This window comes from Pimephales promelas, chromosome 18 (genome assembly GCF_988280905.1).
Source record: "Pimephales promelas chromosome 18, fPimPro1.hap1.1, whole genome shotgun sequence".
In the NCBI taxonomy this organism is placed as follows: domain Eukaryota; kingdom Metazoa; phylum Chordata; class Actinopteri; order Cypriniformes; family Leuciscidae; genus Pimephales; species Pimephales promelas.
In genome coordinates, this window is record NC_142786.1 from 17,047,036 (window position 1) to 17,067,612 (window position 20,577).

Below are 20,577 nucleotides of genomic sequence, written 5' to 3' on the forward strand. Positions count from 1 at the left end.
TTATTAAAGGAGAACTCCGGCGCAAAATGAACCTTTGGTCTAATTACACATTGTTACAGTCAACTGTTATCTGAGATTTGTTTTCATGATTGCCGAATGTAAATAGTTTTATCTATAAAAACAGTTTAGCCTATAACGCTTGTTATAATGTGGGTTTTGTGTCTTGTTATTTTGCTATCAGTTGTTCCCTGTCTATTAATTATCCCAGGTGTTAATTATTTCTCACGCCCCCCTCGTTATCTGGTTTAGCTTGTTTGTCCTTCATTATTTAAGCCCTGTGTTTCTGTCTTTGTGAGCTCTTGTTTCATGTGGACTGTTAACGCCAGTGTCGGTTGTTCCTGTTTTGTAGTCCAGTAGTTTGTCTATTTTGTATTATTTGTTAAATAAAGCGTGTGCTGCATATGGATCCAACGCTTTATCTGTCCTTCAACCACACTAGCATCGTAACAGAAGAACGTCTCGGGTTATGACTATAACCCTTGTTCCCTGAGAAGGGAACGAGACACTGCGTCGATAAAATTGACTCTTTGGGGACGCTCCCTAAGCGTGCGCCTCTGAAGTATGAATGAAACTAATCCAATCCTGATTGGTGTTGCGTCGTGACGTAACATGTGACGGCATACCCGGAAGTATAAAAGTGACGCTGTCACAACACACACTAGCCTCGCGATGAAGCAAGACGCTCAAGGGTCTGAAAAGGGGGCGTGGCAACACGACGCAGTGTCTCGTTCCCTTCTCAGGGAACAAGGGTTATAGTCATAACCCGAGACGTTCCCTATCGAGGGAACTCAACACTGCGTCGATAAAATCGACTCTTTGGGGAACGAGTACCCACTAGGCCACGCACCGAACAGACCCGCCCCAGAGTGAAACTGATTAGGCACTCAGCAAGGGCCGAGTACGTGTGCACCGGGCGTACTGGGAAGGCTGAGACTGTAAACCTGATGAAAGTATGCGGGGTAGCCCAGCCGGCTGCCTCACAAATCTCCTGCAGAGGTACTCCCGACAGAAGGGCCCTAGAGGAAGCCATGCCTCTAGTCGAGTGAGCCCTTAAGGCCAAAGGTGAAGGAACCCCACGCACCTTGTAAGCCTCAGTAATAGCCTGGACAATCCAGTTACTTATAGTTTGTTTGGTCGCCGGGAGCCCCCTCTTAGGTGACCCAAAGCATACTAACAACTGGTCAGATCTTCTCCAAGAAGCAGACTTTTCCAAGTATACACTCAAAGCTCTGACGGGGCAGAGCAAGTGAAGCCTCTCTTCTCCCGCCGACACATGAGGTGGAGGATGGAATGCCTGAAGGACTACAGAGCGAGCCGTACTCGAAGGAACTTTAGGCACGTAGCCCGGACTCGGGTGCAAAAAGGCCTTTACTTTGCCAGGGGCAAACTCCAAGCAAGCTGGCGTTACCGCCAGGGCCTGGAGATCTCCCACCCTCTTAAGAGAGGTAATCGCTAAGAGAAAGACCATTTTCAGCGTTAAGTCCTTAGGCGAAGCCGACTCTAAAGGTTCGAAGGGAGCGAGGGACAACCCTTCCAGAACCATTGCCAGATCCCAGGCAGGCACCCTGGACCTGATCGCCGGCCTCATCCTCCAAGCACCACGGAGAAACCTAATGACCAATTGGTGCCTCCCCAGAGGTCCACCATCTACTGGCGCGTGGAAAGCCGAAACGGCAGCCACGTACACCTTAAGAGTGGACGGGGAGAGACCCGCAGAGAAACGATCCTGAAGGAATTCCAGAACTGAAGCCACTGGGCAGTTTACTGGATCCAACCTTCGTTCTCCACACCAAGTGTGAAACACCTTCCACTTGAGGCCATATAATCTCCTGGTAGATGGGGCCCTAGAGCTAAGTATGGTTTCAACCACCTCAGCTGATAAGCCAGCATTTAGGTACTGAACCCCCTCAGAGGCCAGACCCACAGCTTCCACAACTCTGGGCGAGGGTGGAAGATTGTGCCCTCCGCCTGAGACAATAGATCCCTCCTCAGAGGAATCGGCCATGGCGGAGTTATGAGGAGTGATATTATATCCGAGAACCATACTCGTGTCGGCCATCTCGGGGCAACCAGAAGTAGACTGATGCCCTCTTGACGGACCCTCTCCAGGACCCCTGGGAGCAGAGCGATCGGGGGGAAAGCATACAGGCGAAGCCTCGGCCAAGCCTGTACCATGGCATCCAACCCCAGCGGGGCTGGATGTGAGAGGGAGAACCAAAGTGGACAGTGGGACGTCTCTCGAGACGCAAACAGATCCACTTCCATCGGTCCGAACCTCTCCCATATCGACTTCACCACCTCCGGATGAAGTCTCCATTCCCCGGGCCTCAGCCCCTGCCTCGACAGGATGTCTGCTCCCCGATTCTGAACCCCTGGGATATACATTGCCCTTATTGACAATATCTTTCCCTGGGACCAAAGGATAATCTGATGCGCCAGTTTGCACAGAGGGCGCGATCTGAGTCCCCCCTGTCGGTTCAGATAGGCCACCACTGACGTATTGTCCGTCCGTATAAGAACGTGGCGACCCTCGATGTCTGGGAGGAAGCTCCTCAAAGCCTTGAATACCGCCATCATCTCCAGGCAATTTATATGCCAAGTGCGATGATGGTCCTGCCACAGACCCCTGGTAAAGCGGCCGTCCATGACCGCGCCCCAGCCCGTAAGGGAGGCGTCTGTCGAAACGGTTTCCCGGCGACATGACACCCCCAACACTGGCCCTTGGGATAGGAACCAAGGCTTCTTCCATATTTGCAGAGACTGAAGGCACTTGCGCGTTACTCTGATCATACGGAACGGATTTCCTTTGGGTGAGAACCCCTTGGTCTTCAACCACCACTGGAGGGGCCTCATGTGAAGGAGGCCCAGAGGAATAATGTTGGATGCCGCTGCCATGAGGCCCAGCATCCTTTGAAAGTGTTTCACAGTGACGGCCTGACCTAGCCTCACCCTGGACACCATCGCCAGAATTGACTCGATACGTGCGGGAGACATACGTGCCTGCATTGTAATCGAGTTCCACACGACTCCCAAAAAGGTCGTGCCCTGGGACGGTTCTAGCACACTCTTCTTCAAATTGAGTCTTAACCCCAATTTTTGAATATGGCCAAGAACGACATCTCGATGCCGAACTGCCATCTCCCGAGACTGGGCCAAAAAAAGCCAGTCGTCGAGATAATTCAATACGCGAATCCCCTGAAGTCTCAGTGGAGCAAGGGCCACGTCCATACACTTGGTAAATGTGCGGGGAGAGAGTGCTAGGCCGAACGGAAGAACCCGATATTGGTATGCTTCGCCCCCGAAAGCGAACCTCAGGTACCTCCTGTGACAAGAAAGGATGGAGATGTGAAAATAGGCGTCTTTCAGATCTATCGTGACAAACCAGTCCTCGGATCTGATTTGACTCACGATTGTTGGAATGGTCAACATTCTGAATTTGAATTTTCTCAGAGACCGGTTCAACACCCTGAGATCCAAAATTGGCCTTAACCCCCCATCCTTCTTTGGAACTATAAAGTACCGGCTGTAAAACCCGGACTCCCTGTCTACCGGAAGAACACGTTCTATGGCTCCTTTCGACAGCAGAGTCTGTACTTCTTGTTCCAGCACCTGAGCCTGCTCTGGGACCACCGCAGTGAGCACCACCCCAGAGAACTTGGGGGGGCGGTGCGCGAACTGCAGTCTGTACCCAACTCGTATTATCTGCAGGACCCATGGAGATATGTTGGGAAGATGATACCATCCCTCTACAAAATCTGCTAAGGGTGCCAGCCTCTCGAGGCTGGCCTCTGGTGTCTTTTCGCTGGAAATTGATGCGGCCCGAAGCGCTGTTAACGGCGGACCTGCATCTTTTCCTAGAGGGAACCTCGGTTGTCTCACTGCGGAGGGGGCAGCCCTCTGAAGTCCTGCCTTGGCTAGGACCTCTTTTCCGAAGTCCTCTTAGCCTGAATGACGTCCCTCAGGTCGCCCCTCTGGCTGGAGGACTTCGGTTTTTTGGGAGCGTTTCCTCTGTTGCCAAGACCCCGGAGGGGGGGCTCTAGAGGAAACGCTCTCCTTCTGCTCTGCCCTGTGGGAGGAGCTGGCTGATGGCTGGGGCTGATTGCTTTGCCCCCCCCTACTAGATTTGGCCTTCGCTTTCCGGGGGAGGTACTGCTGGAACGCCGCAGATTGTTTCCTCGACTCCTGAAACCTGTCGACAACCGAATTAACGGCGTCGCCGAACAGGCCAGAAGCCGAAAGCGGCGCATCCAGCAGGAAGGACCTATCCTTTTCTTTAATACCGGATAAGTTCAGCCACAGATGCCTCTCCGTGGCCACCATGGCCGCCATAGAGCGGCCAATAGCGCTGGCCGCTTCCCTAGTGGCCCGGAGAGACAAATCTGCGGCCTTCCTCAACTCCGCGACATCTTCAGGAGTAGGCCCCTCCCCCCATCCAAATCTTTCAGGAGGTCGGCCTGGTATGCCTGCAAAATCGCCATTGAGTGCAGACACGAACCAGCCCGACCCGCCGCCATGTAAGCCCTGCCCACCAATGCAGATGTCTCTCTGCAGGGCTTACTAGGCAACACCGGGGTCTTTAGGGAAGACGCCGATTCGGGAGAGAGATAGCTCGCTAAAGCCTCCTCCACCTTCGGCATCTTCCCATATCCCATATCTCGAGCCCCCATAACATTGCTGTAATCTATTACATTGGGACTCGAAATACGGGACGAATGCGGTCTTTCCCACGTTCTCGAAATCTCTTTATGGAGATCAGGGAAAAACGGCAGACCCCGGCGGTGAGGCTGTGACTTGCGCTGCAGGTAACGCTCGTCCATTTTACTGGTGACTTGCGTTTCCTGCTCATGTTGTGGCCAGCTGATGTTTAGTCTGGCCACAGCGCGTGTCACAACCTCCACCAGCTCCTCATAACCCAGGCCGCGTGATGGCGTGCTGAGATCACGGTCGTCCGCATCGATGCTGAGCACGTCCCCTTCCTCAGAAGTAGACAGCTCAAGCACCGGGACCTGATCGCGGGTAGGAGAAACCGCAGCGCGGGCTCCCACACCACTCCCAGAGGCTGCGGGATCAGCCGATGGCGAGCGAGAAAATGCCTCAGCATTCTCACTCTCCTCCGCCAGATCCCGCTGCGAACCCCAGGATCTCAATCGCCGCATCGCCTCGACATATGCGGGACCGGAACCCTGGGGAACGCGAGCCTGACCGTGCTCGTCAAAGCACGCCAGCCGGGAGCGCAGCACTCTAATAGGCAAAGCCTCACACATTTCACAAGCAGCCCCCTCGAGAGCTGCCCGTGCGTGCTGCACTCCCAAACAATACACACAGAGAGAGTGTGCGTCCCCACCCGTGATGTAACGAGGACAGGGATGCACACACCTCTTGAATTGTTCACTGGCCATACTTTTCTCTTTCAATAATAAGACAAACAACACCAAATAAGACAGACAGTTTCAACATAAAGCGCTTGCTGAAGAGCGAAAGCTAGTGTGTGTTGTGACAGCGTCACTTTTATACTTCCGGGTATGCCGTCACATGTTACGTCACGACGCAACACCAATCAGGATTGGATTAGTTTCATTCATACTTCAGAGGCGCACGCTTAGGGAGCGTCCCCAAAGAGTCGATTTTATCGACGCAGTGTTGAGTTCCCTCGATAGGGAACTCACCCTATCGTGATCCAGCAGCCATGCTTTCCTGGAGACAAGCTATTCAGATTCTCCGTCTTCATCAGGAGAGTCGGACTATTGAACAGTATGTAGCGGAGTTTATTAAACTGTATAATAAGTATAATATAATAATATAACTGTTTATTGAACTCTTATTATAATAAGTATAAATTATGCATAATTACAGATTTGCATGGAACTAACCCTAAACCAAACCTTAATCCTAACCCTAACCCTATAAAAAGCACATGTAGTTAATTATTAGTAAACAATATTAAATGCATAATTACACCATGAAACGGACACCTTAAATAAAGTGTAACCGAAACATGTCATGTGTCATCGTAGCCTGGTTAATTTGCATATTCTTTAGGCATGAGAGATTTGAGACAATGGTATATTGGGGAGGGTTTAATAGGCCTTTTGTTTGTGACGTATAACTACGATCTTAGTTTTATCCAGACTGAATGTGATTCGACTGCTTTCACTAATGACAACAAGAGCACACAACAGGACGGGAGCACAACGAAAACTTTTTTTAAACTTTTGTAACATTTGTTGTTAAACATTTTAGAGCGAAATTAACCATAACTCAAACGTGAAATCTTATATGCATTTTTAAAAAAATATTTATATAGAAATAGTAGCAAGCAAGATGAAGAGAAGAATATCAGATTAATCAAAGTAATACCGACAGATGTAATCTCTCTGACTCTATTTAAATCCTGTTCTGCTGTCTGGGGGAAGATGAGAAGTCTGTTGCTAAAGTGCATTCAGTGTTTATCTGTTAACGCGTTTGTCTGAGTGTGAGTGTGAGTGTGAGTGTGAGTGTGAGTGTGTGTGTGTGTGTGTGTGTGTGTCAGTCGGCTGGAGGCTGTTGAAACTGCGACTGGTACAGAACAGATAATCATCAGTCAACATCAACCTGTCATAAGACTCAACCAATCCATACTGATCAATGATACATGAAACACACACTCGGTATGTACTTTTAGTATGTACTTCTCAGAAATATACTTAAAATAACACTTATTATACTTAATATTAATATTACTTAACTTATACTGACAGATAGTCTAATTATAATTGGCCTATAGACCATTTCACAAGATGTAAACAACACTGGTCCAGAAACACTTCCCGTTTCAGTTTGTAACCGTTTTCTTTATTTCACATGTAAAGAAAACATCTTAAAGATATTTGTACAACTTTTTGATTCAGTTTTATGTGTTCTGTTGGTTGTATTTTATCCCAGCTTTTATGTAGTGTTAAAAAACTGAAACAGGAAGTGCTTCTGGACCAGTGTTGTTTACATCTTGTACACAGTCTGTTGTTCGATTATAACTATAATGAAGTAGGGGAGAGCGGGGCACAACCTAACGCATTTTGGTTTTGGCTCAATTAATTAAAAAATAATTAGGTTAGATTATTTTTTTTTTTTTTACACAAGCAACATACACATCTCTGCTACAAATGAACACTTAAGTTTTTTCTAGGACCTACCATTTTTGTACAGTTGCACTGAAAGTGACAGAAGTGCAAATGTTACAACTTACCCCATATGCAGGGTTAATTGTAACAGACAGAGAGGTTAGTTGTAATACTTGTGTGTAACACACATAATTCAGTACTATTTTATTTGAATAGTTTGATATTGTTTGTGTATCTTGTGATGTCACGAGAGGCTGTGTCCTGGAAGGGCGCTACATTTCCCTGAGGTGGCTGCAACCACAAACAGCTGTGGCTCCATCTGCTGGTGATGGCGGGAACTCCACCCCTCAATACACAAAGTTCCTGCACACCTGAGACTGATTAGGGTCTGATGAGCTGGAGGCCTACTTAAGGGTTAGAGACACAGTGACGGGGTGTGTGAGGTTTGGGGAGTCAAGCTTCAGGCTGTGCGCTCTGTGGAGAACCAAGACCACGCCAGGATTGTTTCCACAAGGAATAATGAAGGTTGGAAATACTCACCAGACATTTGGAAGATGTACTGCTGGCTTTGCCACGGGCTGCAACACAGACTGATGTAAGGTTGGAAAAGACTTTGAAAGTTTACGTTCCTGAGGGAAACAAGATTATGATTCCACCCTCAGAGGCATCCTTTAAGTTTTGACTGTTGAAGACCGACCTGATCCTTAGTTACACTTTTTGAGTTGGGAATGCTATTTCTGATATTACCAAAGAACTGAATAAAATCCTTGTTTTCACTTGAACTTTGTGTCCTTGCACTACTTGAACTGTCCCGCTGAGATATGTGTCGCCTCTCATGACATCACAATCTGTATAGACAGATATCCATAAATCCATCCCTCATCCGATCATCCTTCTATTGTGGATCAATATCATGGATAGAGACATAGAAAAGGGCTGCACAGTTTTGTGATAAATAATAATAAATAAAATTATAAAATATTGCAATTGCAATTAAATTAGATTTTTGTGTGGCAGCTGCATGTACAATTATTATTATTAATAACAGTATATTACTAATAATAATAACAGTCATAATACAAATGAGCTTAAAATAAAAATTTAAAGGGTTTATTGCATTAAAAAACAGGCCATATTTTTAATAAATAAACAAGTTATCATTCATATTACACTAAATTTTAAACATTTTAAATTCCAACATTGTTTGTGAACGTCCAGCAAAGTTAAATGTATACTCAAACCTGAAAAGTTGTGTGGCTCCGTTTATATTTGATTATCATTGTACACTTGGAGGCTTAGTTGTAACATTGTGTTAGAACTAACCCCGCTGTGTATTACATATTTTAAGCTTAGCTAACAGTTGCTAGGAATTGCTGACATATTTCAAAACGGTGTTATGTTTGAGCCAACAAGACAGTGATTAAGGCAATATAAAGTTAGATTTGGAAACCCAACTCAGAAACCGAAAAAAAAAAACCTATGATGAAAAAAATTACTTTCATGATATCAAAACACTCTTTGTCCAGTATCTTCACGAAATATTTTCAAAACTTTCCGCAAATTCGTGTGAGACCGTCTGGCAGCGAGAGAAAGAGCGTAAAGACAGCCTGCTTGATCCTGACGAACTATGTAAAACGCCCGTGTTACATTTAACCCCGCGTTAGGTTGTGCCCCGCGCTCCCCTATTCTAAGTATACTTGGCTTGTAGTTGTGTTTATTCTTTTGATTGAGAAGCCTATTAAATACCGTTCTGTCAATACATATTTTGGAATCCAATACAATAGATTTGTTTGTGAATATTTATGTAGTCCACTGCTAGTGTACATGGGAATTTACTTCAAATCAACTAAAAGTAGAGTTAAAAGTCCCATCACATGTTCAGACAAGCCTTAATTGACTATGTGCACGAGAAAAATGCTAACTTCCGCCTTGAGGGCGGATGTTGGGTACTTCGGTTCCGGTTGCCGTTGTTTACATCCCACATCAGTGGACCGGCTATCTAAAGCTTAGCTATCTAAATATATTTGTCTAAAACTATGTTCGTTTGTTCATTGTCAAGTCAACCAACACAGTTTTCACTCATATTTGGGTGGAGCCAGGCGCTGCTGCATTGTGAAAAGTAAACGATATTTCACATTTTGTCATCACACCCAAGCAGTCGCTTTACAGACTGGAGCGTTGCGTATCCATGACAGCTAGAAGGAAGTTTTTAGGCTACTAATTATTTATTATATTATACCCTTTAACCAGGAGAAGCCCCTGGGTTTAGAACCTATTTTGAAAGGGAGACCTGTTTAGAAATATGTGTGAACAGCCTAACTTGATAACGAACGAACCAACGTCGGATACCTTTACTCCCTGTATGACATGTATAGTGGTTGTCAACACTGATCTATATGACGATAGTGGTTGTCAACAACATAGCCTCTGAACATCATAAACAAAACAATGGCCAACACAAACTGTTCTGGAAAATGCACTTTCTAACGCATGATTTCGCATTTTATAATGTATAGAGAGATATAACAGTTACCAAATCGCATAGCTTGAGCACGTAGCATGGCAACATTAATGTCCGAGTGATTCCACATGTACCGCGTATGTACACGCCGTCAAATGTCCGAGCGAAACAAAACAAAATGTAGATCTACATCTGGGGAGCGATATTTATTTTTTCCTAGGATGGTAGGTGACGGGTAGGTTGGGGTTAAGGTAGGTCATATGCTATATATATATGCTATATACACTCACCGGCCACTTTATTAGGTACACCTGTCCAACTGCGCGTTAACACTTAATTTCTAAGCAGCCAATCACATGGCGGCAACTCAGTGCATTTAGGCATGTAGACATGGTCAAGACAATCTCCTGCAGTTCAAACCGAGCATCAGTATGGGGAAGAAAGGTGATTTGAGTGACTTTGAACGTGGCATGATTGTTGGTGCCAGAAGGGCTGGTCTGAGTATTTCAGAAACTGCTAATCTACTGGGATTTTCACGCACAACCATCTCTAGGGTTTACAGAGAATGGTCCGAAAAAGAAAAAACATCCAGTGAGCGGCAGTTCTGTGGGCGGAAATGCCTTGTTGATGCCAGAGGTCAGAGGAGAATGGCCAGACTGGTTCGAGCTGATAGAAGAGCAACAGTGACTCAAATAACCACCCGTTACAACCAAGGTGGGCAGAAGAGCATCTCTGAACGCACAGTACGTCGAACTTTGAGGCAGATGGGCTACAGCAGCAGAAGACCACACCGGGTGCCACTCCTTTCAGCTAAGAACAGGAAACTGAGGCTACAATTTGCACAAGCGCATCGAAATTGGACAATAGAAGATTGGAAAAACGTTGCCTGGTCTGATGAGTCTCGATTTCTGCTGCGACATTCGGATGGTAGGGTCAGAATTTGGCGTCTACAACATGAAAGCATATGGATCCATCCTGCCTTGTATCAACGGTTCAGGCTGGTGGTGGTGGTGTCATGGTGTGGGGAATATTTTCTTGGCACTCTTTGGGCCCTTTGGTACCAATTGAGCATCGTTGCAACGCCACAGCCTACCTGAGTATTGTTGCTGACCATGTCCATCCCTTTATGACCACGATGTACCCAACTTCTGATGGCTACTTTCAGCAGGATAATGCGCCATGTCATAAAGCTGGAATCATCTCAGACTGGTTTCTTGAACATGACAATGAGTTCGCTGTACTCAAATGGCCTCCACAGTCACCAGATCTCAATCCAATAGAGCATCTTTGGGATGTGGTGGAACGGGAGATTCGCATCATGGATGTGCAGCCGACAAATCTGCGGCAACTGTGTGATGCCATCATGTCAATATGGACCAAACTCCCTGAGGAATGCTTCCAGCACCTTGTTGAATCTATGCCACGAAGAATTGAGGCAGTTCTGAAGGCAAAAGGGGGTCCAACCCGTTACTAGCATGGGGTACCTAATAAAGTGGCCGGTGAGTGTATATATATATATATATATATATATATATATACATATGTATGTATATACAATAATAATGTTAAGTCAACGGTATTCATAAACACGCAGAAAAGAAATTATGCATGTTGATAGCATGCCAAAAATACGTGATACGCGTCATAGCCTACATACGCAATTTCATGAGATCAGTCTGAGCATGGATGTTGTTGTGACTTAACGTTCCCTTCAAAATGATGCAAATACTGAGAAATGTAATATTTAAACCCCAATTCTCTCTTGCTCTGGGGAGCTGGAAGAAAATCATTAGCCAGTCGATGAACATAATCGACTGTAATATTCGGCAAATGTTCAAGACATCTGGAGAAACATACATCCTCTACGTCGTCCATCAGGCTACCGGAAACTAGACACCCCATATCGGTTTCGCAGCCGGAACTAGCATATGCTAACGTGCACATAGTCCATTACAGGAACAGCCGCTGAAGCACAAGCGACTTTTAACCTGCTGGAATTACACTAACGAGTTTTCAACATCACTAATGAATATTATCCACTTTTGTAATGCAGAGTTATAAATGCTTATCGGTGTCATAAATAGTGACAGAAATCAAAAGGCACTGTGTGAAACACCAACATATTAAGTTAATGACAATATGTTTATGGCGATCCGACACTAAAAGTCACATCTGAACAGAAGAAACCTGTAAACTCGACTGAGAATAAACTTCTGAAGAACTGTGGAGAGATCAACCTGTCAGCCGTGATTCTTCCAGACGCATACACACACACACACACGCGCCCACGATGCACACCACCTGCTGGCCGGGGGAAAACCCCAAAAGGAATTTTAATGTCAGATCAATAATAACTGAAACTCTCACTGCTCAGTGTTTCAGTCTCGTTTTCCAGCACAAATATCTAAACATTCTTAAATCAGAATACATTTACTGGAGAAGCAACGACTGAAGATATTAAGATATCAAGATATTATATTAAGATATTAAAAATCACAAAAAAAGAAATTAAATGTTTGTGCTTAATTTGTGCTGTAAAACAAGACAGGAATCTTTTGTGGGGCGGTGTAACTAAACCAATAAGCAAATAATTATGTTGTAATATATTAAGAATGATTAAAGAATATGTGAAACCGTTTAGGAGAGCACTAGCCTATAAACTGTATAACAGGCAGACTAAAAAGCCATTAAAGTTCAAATCTGATTTTCAAAGAAGTATCCAGAGGCACGAACTGCTGAAATGAGTCAGTCTCGCGTGTCCTTCTGCAGGTGTGTGCGCGTCTATCCTGAGAGAACGACATTCTGGGCCGCTGAACATCATCATCATCATCATCAACACTAAATAACTGTGTTCATTCATTCATTTTATTTATTTAGAATGTAAAATATGGATGTAAATATATGAGAATGGCCGTGACAACAAACAATAATGAAACAAGTAGCCTAGCCTATATTTACACCTGGACTCAATGTGTGATATTGTTGTATGCTCAACCGCTATTCATTTTCTGACTAATCAATCTAATATATGCATATAAATCAATTGTTATTGTGTTCTATTCACTTTTCTGTGCAAAGCATTTTTTCTACAAACCACCAGGATTCGGTTTGATAAATGAGATAGATGGTGTAGTGAACACATTATCCACCAGGGGGTGATGGAGTCCCACTAACCAGCTCAACTAGCATAACTGTTTTAGCATTATTTTTTGCATGCACACTGCTAATATCTGCTCATTTACTGTTTTTTCATATTTTTTTTTTTGCATACACACTGCTAATATCTGCTTATTTACTGTTTTATCATAATTTTCTTGCATGCACATTGCTAATATCTGATCATTTAATGTTTTATCATTATTTTCTTGCATGCATACTGCTAATCTCTGCTCATTTATTGTTTTATCAATATTTTTGCATGCACACTGCTAATATCAGCTTAATTACTGTTTTATCTTTTTTTTGCATGCACACTGCTAATATCTGCTTATTTACTGTTTTATCATTATTTTTGGCATGCACATTGAAATTATCTTCTCATTTACTGTTTTATCATTATTTTTGCATGCACTTTGCTAATATCAGCTTATTTACTGTTTTATTATAATTTTTTTGCATGCACACTGCTAATATCTTCTCATTTACAGTTTTATCATTATTTTTTGCATGCACACCACTAATATCAGCTCATTTTTTTCCATTGTAACGTACACATAATGACATATAAACGTTTGCACATTAACCCTAAAACAACAGATACATGTTTACTGCAATTTTGTCAAGGGTGCAGCAGTGTTATTTTAGTTTTAACAAAATTTTAAATGAGCTGGTATTTATTGTTAATTTTAGTTGAATTTTTTGTAATTTTATTCGTTTTTTATTTTAAATAAATGCTATGTAGGTTTAATGTAATTTTATTTAATTTTGATTTATTTCCAGTTAATAATTGTAGTGCTTCATATTTAACTTATTTCAGTTTATTGCCAAGGCAACATTTGTAATTTTCATTTAAATTTTTATAATTTTTATATTTTTAAGTTTTTTATACTAATTGTCACGAACACACACAGGTAACAGAAAATCCAGTTGCAGTCAAATTTTAATTAAGGGCAATCCATCTTGTAGTTGTCCAGGCAAGGTTCAAAGTCCATGTTATTAATCCAAATACAAAATAAACAAACAAAACAAGAAACCGGCAAGAAACAGAACTCTAAAGTGTGGTGACAAAAAAAAAAAAACAACGACTCTGTACACATACTAACACAGACAGGGAATATATACACATTTCTAACAAGACTAACACAGAACGGCTGGGAACAATGATTACGGGAAACAGTTGAGTGCAATGATCAGTAAGTGACAGAACAGGATGATGGGAAATGCAGTTCCAGATAGTGAATGACACAGTTGGGAAGGAGGACATCTAGTGGACAAACAAGGGAACACATCCAGACACTGTGACATAACCCCCCATCTACGGAGCGGCTACCAGACACTCTACGACAACATTAAAAAAACCTGACACAAGAGTTCAGGAGGGAGGTGGAGTGGTGGAGGATCAGGGGGAGGGATGGTGGACCAGGTCCGTGAAGGGAGACAGGAACAAGGGATGAGGGCTTAACTGGGGACCAGGGCGAGACAAAGAGTCCATCGGGGAGCCAGGGCGAAACAGAGTGTCCCTCGGGCGGCCTGGGCGGTGAAGACCCCTCGAGCGGCCAGGGCGGAGCAGACCTTTCAGGTGGCCAGGGCGGAGCAGACCTTTCAGGACCAGACACCGGCTCGAGAACAGACACCGCCTCAGGAACAGACACCGGCCCAGGAACAGACACTAGAACAGAAACAGTCACAAGGACAGACACAAACACTGGGTCCAGAACCGACATGAGCTGCAGCTCTGGAACAGGCACTGGCTTTCCCTTTCGGCTCTGGAACAGGCACTGGCTCTGCCTCCGGCTCTGGAACAGGCACTAGCTCTGCCTCCGGCTCAGGAACAGGCACTGGCTCTGCCTCCGGCTCTGGAACAGGCACTGGCTCTGCCTCCGGCTCTGGAACAGGCACTGGCTCTGCCTGTGGCTCTGGAACAGGCACTGGCTCTGCCTGTGGCTCTGGAACAGGCAGTGGCTCAGGAACAGACACCGGCCCAGGAACAGACACTAGAACAGAAACAGTCACAAGGACAGACACAAACACAGACACAAACACTGGGTCCGAAACCGACATGAGCTCCAGCTCTGGAACGGGCATTGGCTCTGCCTCCGGCTCTGGAACGGGCACTGACTCTGCCTCCGGTTCTGGAACAGGCACTGGGTTCAGCTCTGAAACACTGGACACCGGCCTCTTCAATATCCGAGACAGCCGCAAGCCGACAAGGCAGACGGGACGTGAGCAGTCTCTCGCTGGGCAGACGGGACGTGAGCAGTCTCTCGCTGGGCAGACGGGACGTGAGCAGTCTCTCGCTGGGCAGACGGGACGTGAGCAGTCTCTCGCTGGGCAGACGGGACGTGAGCAGTCTCCCGCTGGGCAGACGGGACGCGAGCAGTCTCCCGCTGGGCAGACGCGACGCGAGCAGTCTCCCGCTGGGCAGACGGGACGCGAGAAGTCTCCCGCTGGGCGACGGGACGCGAGCAGTCTCCCGCTGGGCAGACGGGACGCGAGCAGTCTCCCCCTGGGCAGACGGGACGCGAGCAGTCTCCCGCTGGGCAGACGGGACGCGAGCAGTCTCCCGCTGGGCAGACGGGACGCGAGCAGTCTCCCGCTGGGCAGACGCGGCGTGAGCAGTCTCCCGCTGGGCAGACGGGACGTGAGAAGTCTCCCGCTGGGCAGACGGGACGCGAGCAGTCTCCCGCTGAGAAGACCGGACGCGAGCAGTCTCCCGCTGGGCAGACGGGACGCGAACAGTCTCTCGCTGGGCAGATACAGGTCTCCTTCTCCTCCTTCGTCCTTTCAGACGGATTTCTGCCGCCTCAGAAATGGACGAAACCATTGACGAAGTCCCAGCGTTCGATGAGACCAGTGGTGAAGCCTCAGCTACCCTGATCTCCTTATGCCTTCATGCACATCTCGAAAAATATTCCAGTAGCGAGATGCCATTCTCCCTCTCAGTGGAAGAAAGCTTGCTACGTGGAATCCACATGATGACTGGGGAAGAGATCTTCCGAGAAAAAAAAAAGAAAAGAAAATTACCGCTGGATTTAGGTGTGATGGAGTCGTTCGGTCACGAACACACACAGGGAACAGAAAATCCAGTTGCAGTAAAATTTTAATTAAGGGCAACCCATCTCGTAATCATCCAGGCAAGGTTTAAAATCCATGTTATCAATCCAAATACAAAATAAACAAACAAAACAAGAAACTGGCAAGAAACACAGAACTCCAAAGTGTGCTGACATAAAACAACAACTCCGTACACATACTAACAAAGGGAATATATACACATCTCTAACAAGACTAACACAGAACAGCTGGGAACAATGATTACGGGGAACAGCTGAGTGCAATGATCAGTAAGTGACAGAACAGGATGATGGGAAATGCAGTTCCAGATAGTGAATGACACAGTGGGGAAGGAGGACATCTAGTGGACAAACAAGGGAACACATCCAGACACTGTGACACTAATATCTACATTTGATTTGACTTCATCTTTATTAAAATATATTTAAACCTTTTAGTTAAGTTCAATTTTAGTTAAGGTCAATAATCCCGCCATGCACATGTTGGATTAATGCCAGCTCGAGCTCTGACCTTTGACCTGAAAACCGAGCCGAACAGAGACGTCTTGCGTTTACTCGACTTCTCGCCATCCTGACTTTCCCCGTCTCCGGCTCCCGGTGTTCCCGACTCAGTTCTGTGGAAGACGACATTCAGTTAGAGATCCAGAGATTGAGAATTCGGTTTAAAGTTCAGATAAAAGCAAAAGAGCAAACAAAAAGTGTCCTGGAGTTTACAGTATTCATAACCGTCGACTAAAACGACAGGAATGTGTTACAGTTAATGATCTATGGAAATTAAATGTGTAAACAGGTTATTCGTATTCATTAAAGCAGAAACTTGTGGCATACTTTCAAAGAACAAGACGTGAATACACACTAAACTAATGGCCAATTAAAATGACTTCAGTAAAGTGCTTCTGATTCACCTTAATGAACAAAGAAAACAATGGACTAATTGTGTGGCATTACATACTCTTATAAAAAGGGATGCAATTCATAACTCATCATAGCTCTCATTTAAACTGGAAATATTAGTTTGGAAAAGGTGCATCTAAAACAACTAGTCACGAAGGAAGCAATCACATTTTTTGAAAGTGAATCATGTAGATGCCATGCACAAATAAACTTATTTGAAAACAAAGAGCAGCTGTTTCTTGAGGAACGTGAACAACTGATGAATTATCCTTTGACTTATGTGAAATAATCTGTTAAATGTCATGCACACAGTCGAAAGTTTATTTAATTAGGATGCATGAACATGCAGTGAGGATCCAGGAGCTTCAGAAGCGAGATAATGTGTTCAAAAGTGAGTCTGAGGTCTAAAGATCCCACAGGTTTTTGAGAAAAATCATCATACTTCACATTCCACACCCACCCTGAAAACCCCCGGGAGCACGATGCTGAAAACATGCTGGTCTAAAATCCAACCTGAGTATAATCACTGAGGTCTACCCAATCTGAGTATAATTACTGAGGTCTAAAACCCAACCCGAGTATAATCACTGAGGTCTATAACCCAACCCGATTATAATCACTGAGGTCTAAAACCCAACCCGAGTATAATCACTGAGGTCTAAAACCCAACCCAAGTATAATCACTGAGGTCTATAACCCAACCCAATTATAATCACTGAGGTCCATAACCCAACCCGAGTATAATCACTGAGGTCTATAACCCAACCTGAGTATAATCACTGAGGTCTATAATCCAACCCGAGTATAATCACTGAGGTCTAAAACCCAACCTGAGTATAATCACTGAGGTCTAAAACCCAACCCGAGTATAATCACTGAGGTCTATAACCCAACCCAATTATAATCACTGAGGTCCATAACCCAACCCGAGTATAATCACTGAGGTCTATAACCCAACCTGAGTATAATCACTGAGGTCTAAAACCCAACCTGAGTATAATCACTGAGGTCTATAATCCAACCCGAGTATAATCACTGAGGTCTAAAACCCAACCTGAGTATAATCAATGACGTCTAAAACCCAACCCGAGTATAATCATTGAGGTCCATAACCCAACCTGAGTATAATCACTGAGGTCTATATCCCAACCCGAGTATAATCACTGAGGTCTATAACCCAACCTGAGTATAATCACTGAGGTCTAAAACCCAACCTGAGTATAATCACTGAGGTCTAAAACCCAACCTGAGTATAATCACTGAGGTCTAAAACCCAACCTGAGTATAATCAATGACGTCTAAAACCCAACCCGAGTATAATCATTGAGGTCCATAACCAAACCCGAGTATAATCACTGAGGTCTAAACCCCAACCCGAGTATAATCACTGAGGTCTAAAACCCAACCCGAGTATAATCAATGGGGTCTATAACCCAACCTGAGTATAATCACTGAGGTCTATAACCCAACCTGAGTATAATCACTGAGGTCTAAAACCCAACCCGAGTATAATCACTGAGGTCTATAACCCAACCCGAGTATAATCATCGAGGTCCATAACCCAACCCGAGTATAATCACTGAGGTCTATAACCCAACCCGAGTATAATCACTGAGGTCTATAACCCAACCCGAGTATAATCATTGAGGTCCATAACCCAACCTGAGTATAATCACTGAGGTCTATAACCCAACCTGAGTATAATCACTGAGGTCTATAACCCAACCTGAGTATAATCACTGAGGTCTAAAACCCAACCTGAGTATAATCACTGAGGTCTATAACCCAACCCGAGTATAATCATTGAGGTCCATAACCCAACCCGAGTATAATCACTGAGGTCTATAACCCAACCCGAGTATAATCACTGAGGTCTATAACCCAACCCGAGTATAATCATTGAGGTGCATAACCCAACCTGAGTATAATCACTGAGGTCTATAACCCAACCTGAGTATAATCACTGAGGTCTATAACCCAACCCGAGTATAATCATTGAGGTCCATAACCCAACCCGAGTATAATCACTGAGGTCTATAACCCAACCCGAGTATAATCACTGAGGTCTATAACCCAACCTGAGTATAATCACTCAGGTCTATAACCCAACCCGAGTATAATCACTGAGGTCTAAAACCCAACCCGAGTATAATCACTGAGGTCTATAACCCAACCCGAGTATAATCATTGAGGTCCATAACCCAACCTGAGTATAATCACTGAGGTCTATAACCCAACCTGAGTATAATCACTGAGGTCTATAACCCAACCCGAGTATAATCATTGAGGTCCATAACCCAACCTGAGTATAATCACTGAGGTCTAAAACCCAACCCGAGTATAATCACTGAGGTCTATAACCCAACCCGAGTATAATCACTGAGGTCTAAAACCCAACCTGAGTATAATCACTGAGGTCTATAACCCAACCCGAGTATAATCACTGAGGTCTAAAACCCAACCTGAGTATAATCATTGAGGTCCATAACCCAACCCGAGTATAATCACTGAGGTCTATAACCCAACCTGAGTATAATCACTGAGGTCTAAAACCCAACCCGAGTATAATCACTGAGGTCTAAAACCCAACCCGAGTATAATCACTGAGGTCTATAACCCAACCCGAGTATAATCATTGAGGTCCATAACCCAACCCGAGTATAATCACTGAGGTCTATAACCCAACCTGAGTATAATCACTGAGGTCTAAAACCCAACCCGAGTATAATCACTGAGGTCTATAACCCAACCTGAGTATAATCACTGAGGTCTAAAACCCAACCTGAGTATAATCACTGAGGTCTATAATCCAACCCGAGTATAATCACTGAGGTCTAAAACCCAACCTGAGTATAATCACTGAGGTCTAAAACCCAACCTGAGTATAATCAATGACGTCTAAAACCCAACCCGAGTATAATCACTGAGGTCTATAACCCAACCTGAGTATAATCACTGAGGTCTAAAACCCAACCTGAGTATAATCACTGAGGTCTAAAACCCAACCTGAGTATAATCAATGACGTCTAAAACCCAACCCGAGTATAATCATTGAGGTCCATGACCAAACCCGAATATAATCACTGAGGTCTAAACCCCAACCCGAGTATAATCAATGGGGTCTATAACCCAACCTGAGTATAATCACTGAGGTCTATAACCCAACCTGAGTATAATCACTGAGGTCTAAAACCCAACCCGAGTATAATCACTGAGGTCTATAACCCAACCCGAGTATAATCATTGAGGTCCATAACCCAACCCGAGTATAATCACTGAGGTCTATAACCCAACCTGAGTATAATCACTGAGGTCTAAAACCCAACCCGAGTATAATCACTGAGGTCTATAACCCAACCTGAGTATAATCACTGAGGTCTAAAACCCAACCTGAGTATAATCACTGAGGTCTAAACCCCAACCCGAGTATAATCACTGAGGTCTAAAACTCACCCGAGTATAATCAATGGGGTCTATAACCCAACCTGAGTATAATCATCACTGAGGTCTATAACCCAACTCAAGTATAATCACTGAGGTCTATAACCCAACCTGAGTATAATCACTGAGGTCTAAAACCCAACCCGAGTATAATCACTGAGGTCTATAACCCAACCCGAGTATAATCATTGAGGTCCATAACCCAACCCGAGTATAATCACTGAGGTCTATAACCCAACCTGAGTATAATCACTGAGGTCTATAACCCAACCCGAGTATAATCACTGAGGTCTATAACCCAACCCGAGTATAATCACTGAGGTCTAAAACCCAACCTGAGTATAATCATTGAGGTCCATAACCCAACCCGAGTATAATCACTGAGGTCTAAAACCCAACCTGAGTATAATCACTGAGGTCTAAAACCCAACCTGAGTATAATCAATGACGT

General features: G+C 44.6%; 1 protein-coding gene across 1 annotated transcript in view; it reads right to left on the minus strand.

The window, feature by feature from the left end:
- The window catches only part of crybg2 (crystallin beta-gamma domain containing 2), a 118,467-nt gene that overhangs the window by 88,096 nt on the left and 9,794 nt on the right, over positions 1-20,577 (minus strand). The window contains exon 2 of the mRNA XM_089122834.1: positions 16,303-16,405. Coding sequence (XP_088978960.1) covers positions 16,303-16,405 — 103 coding nt within the window. The remainder of the gene's footprint in view (positions 1-16,302; positions 16,406-20,577) is intronic.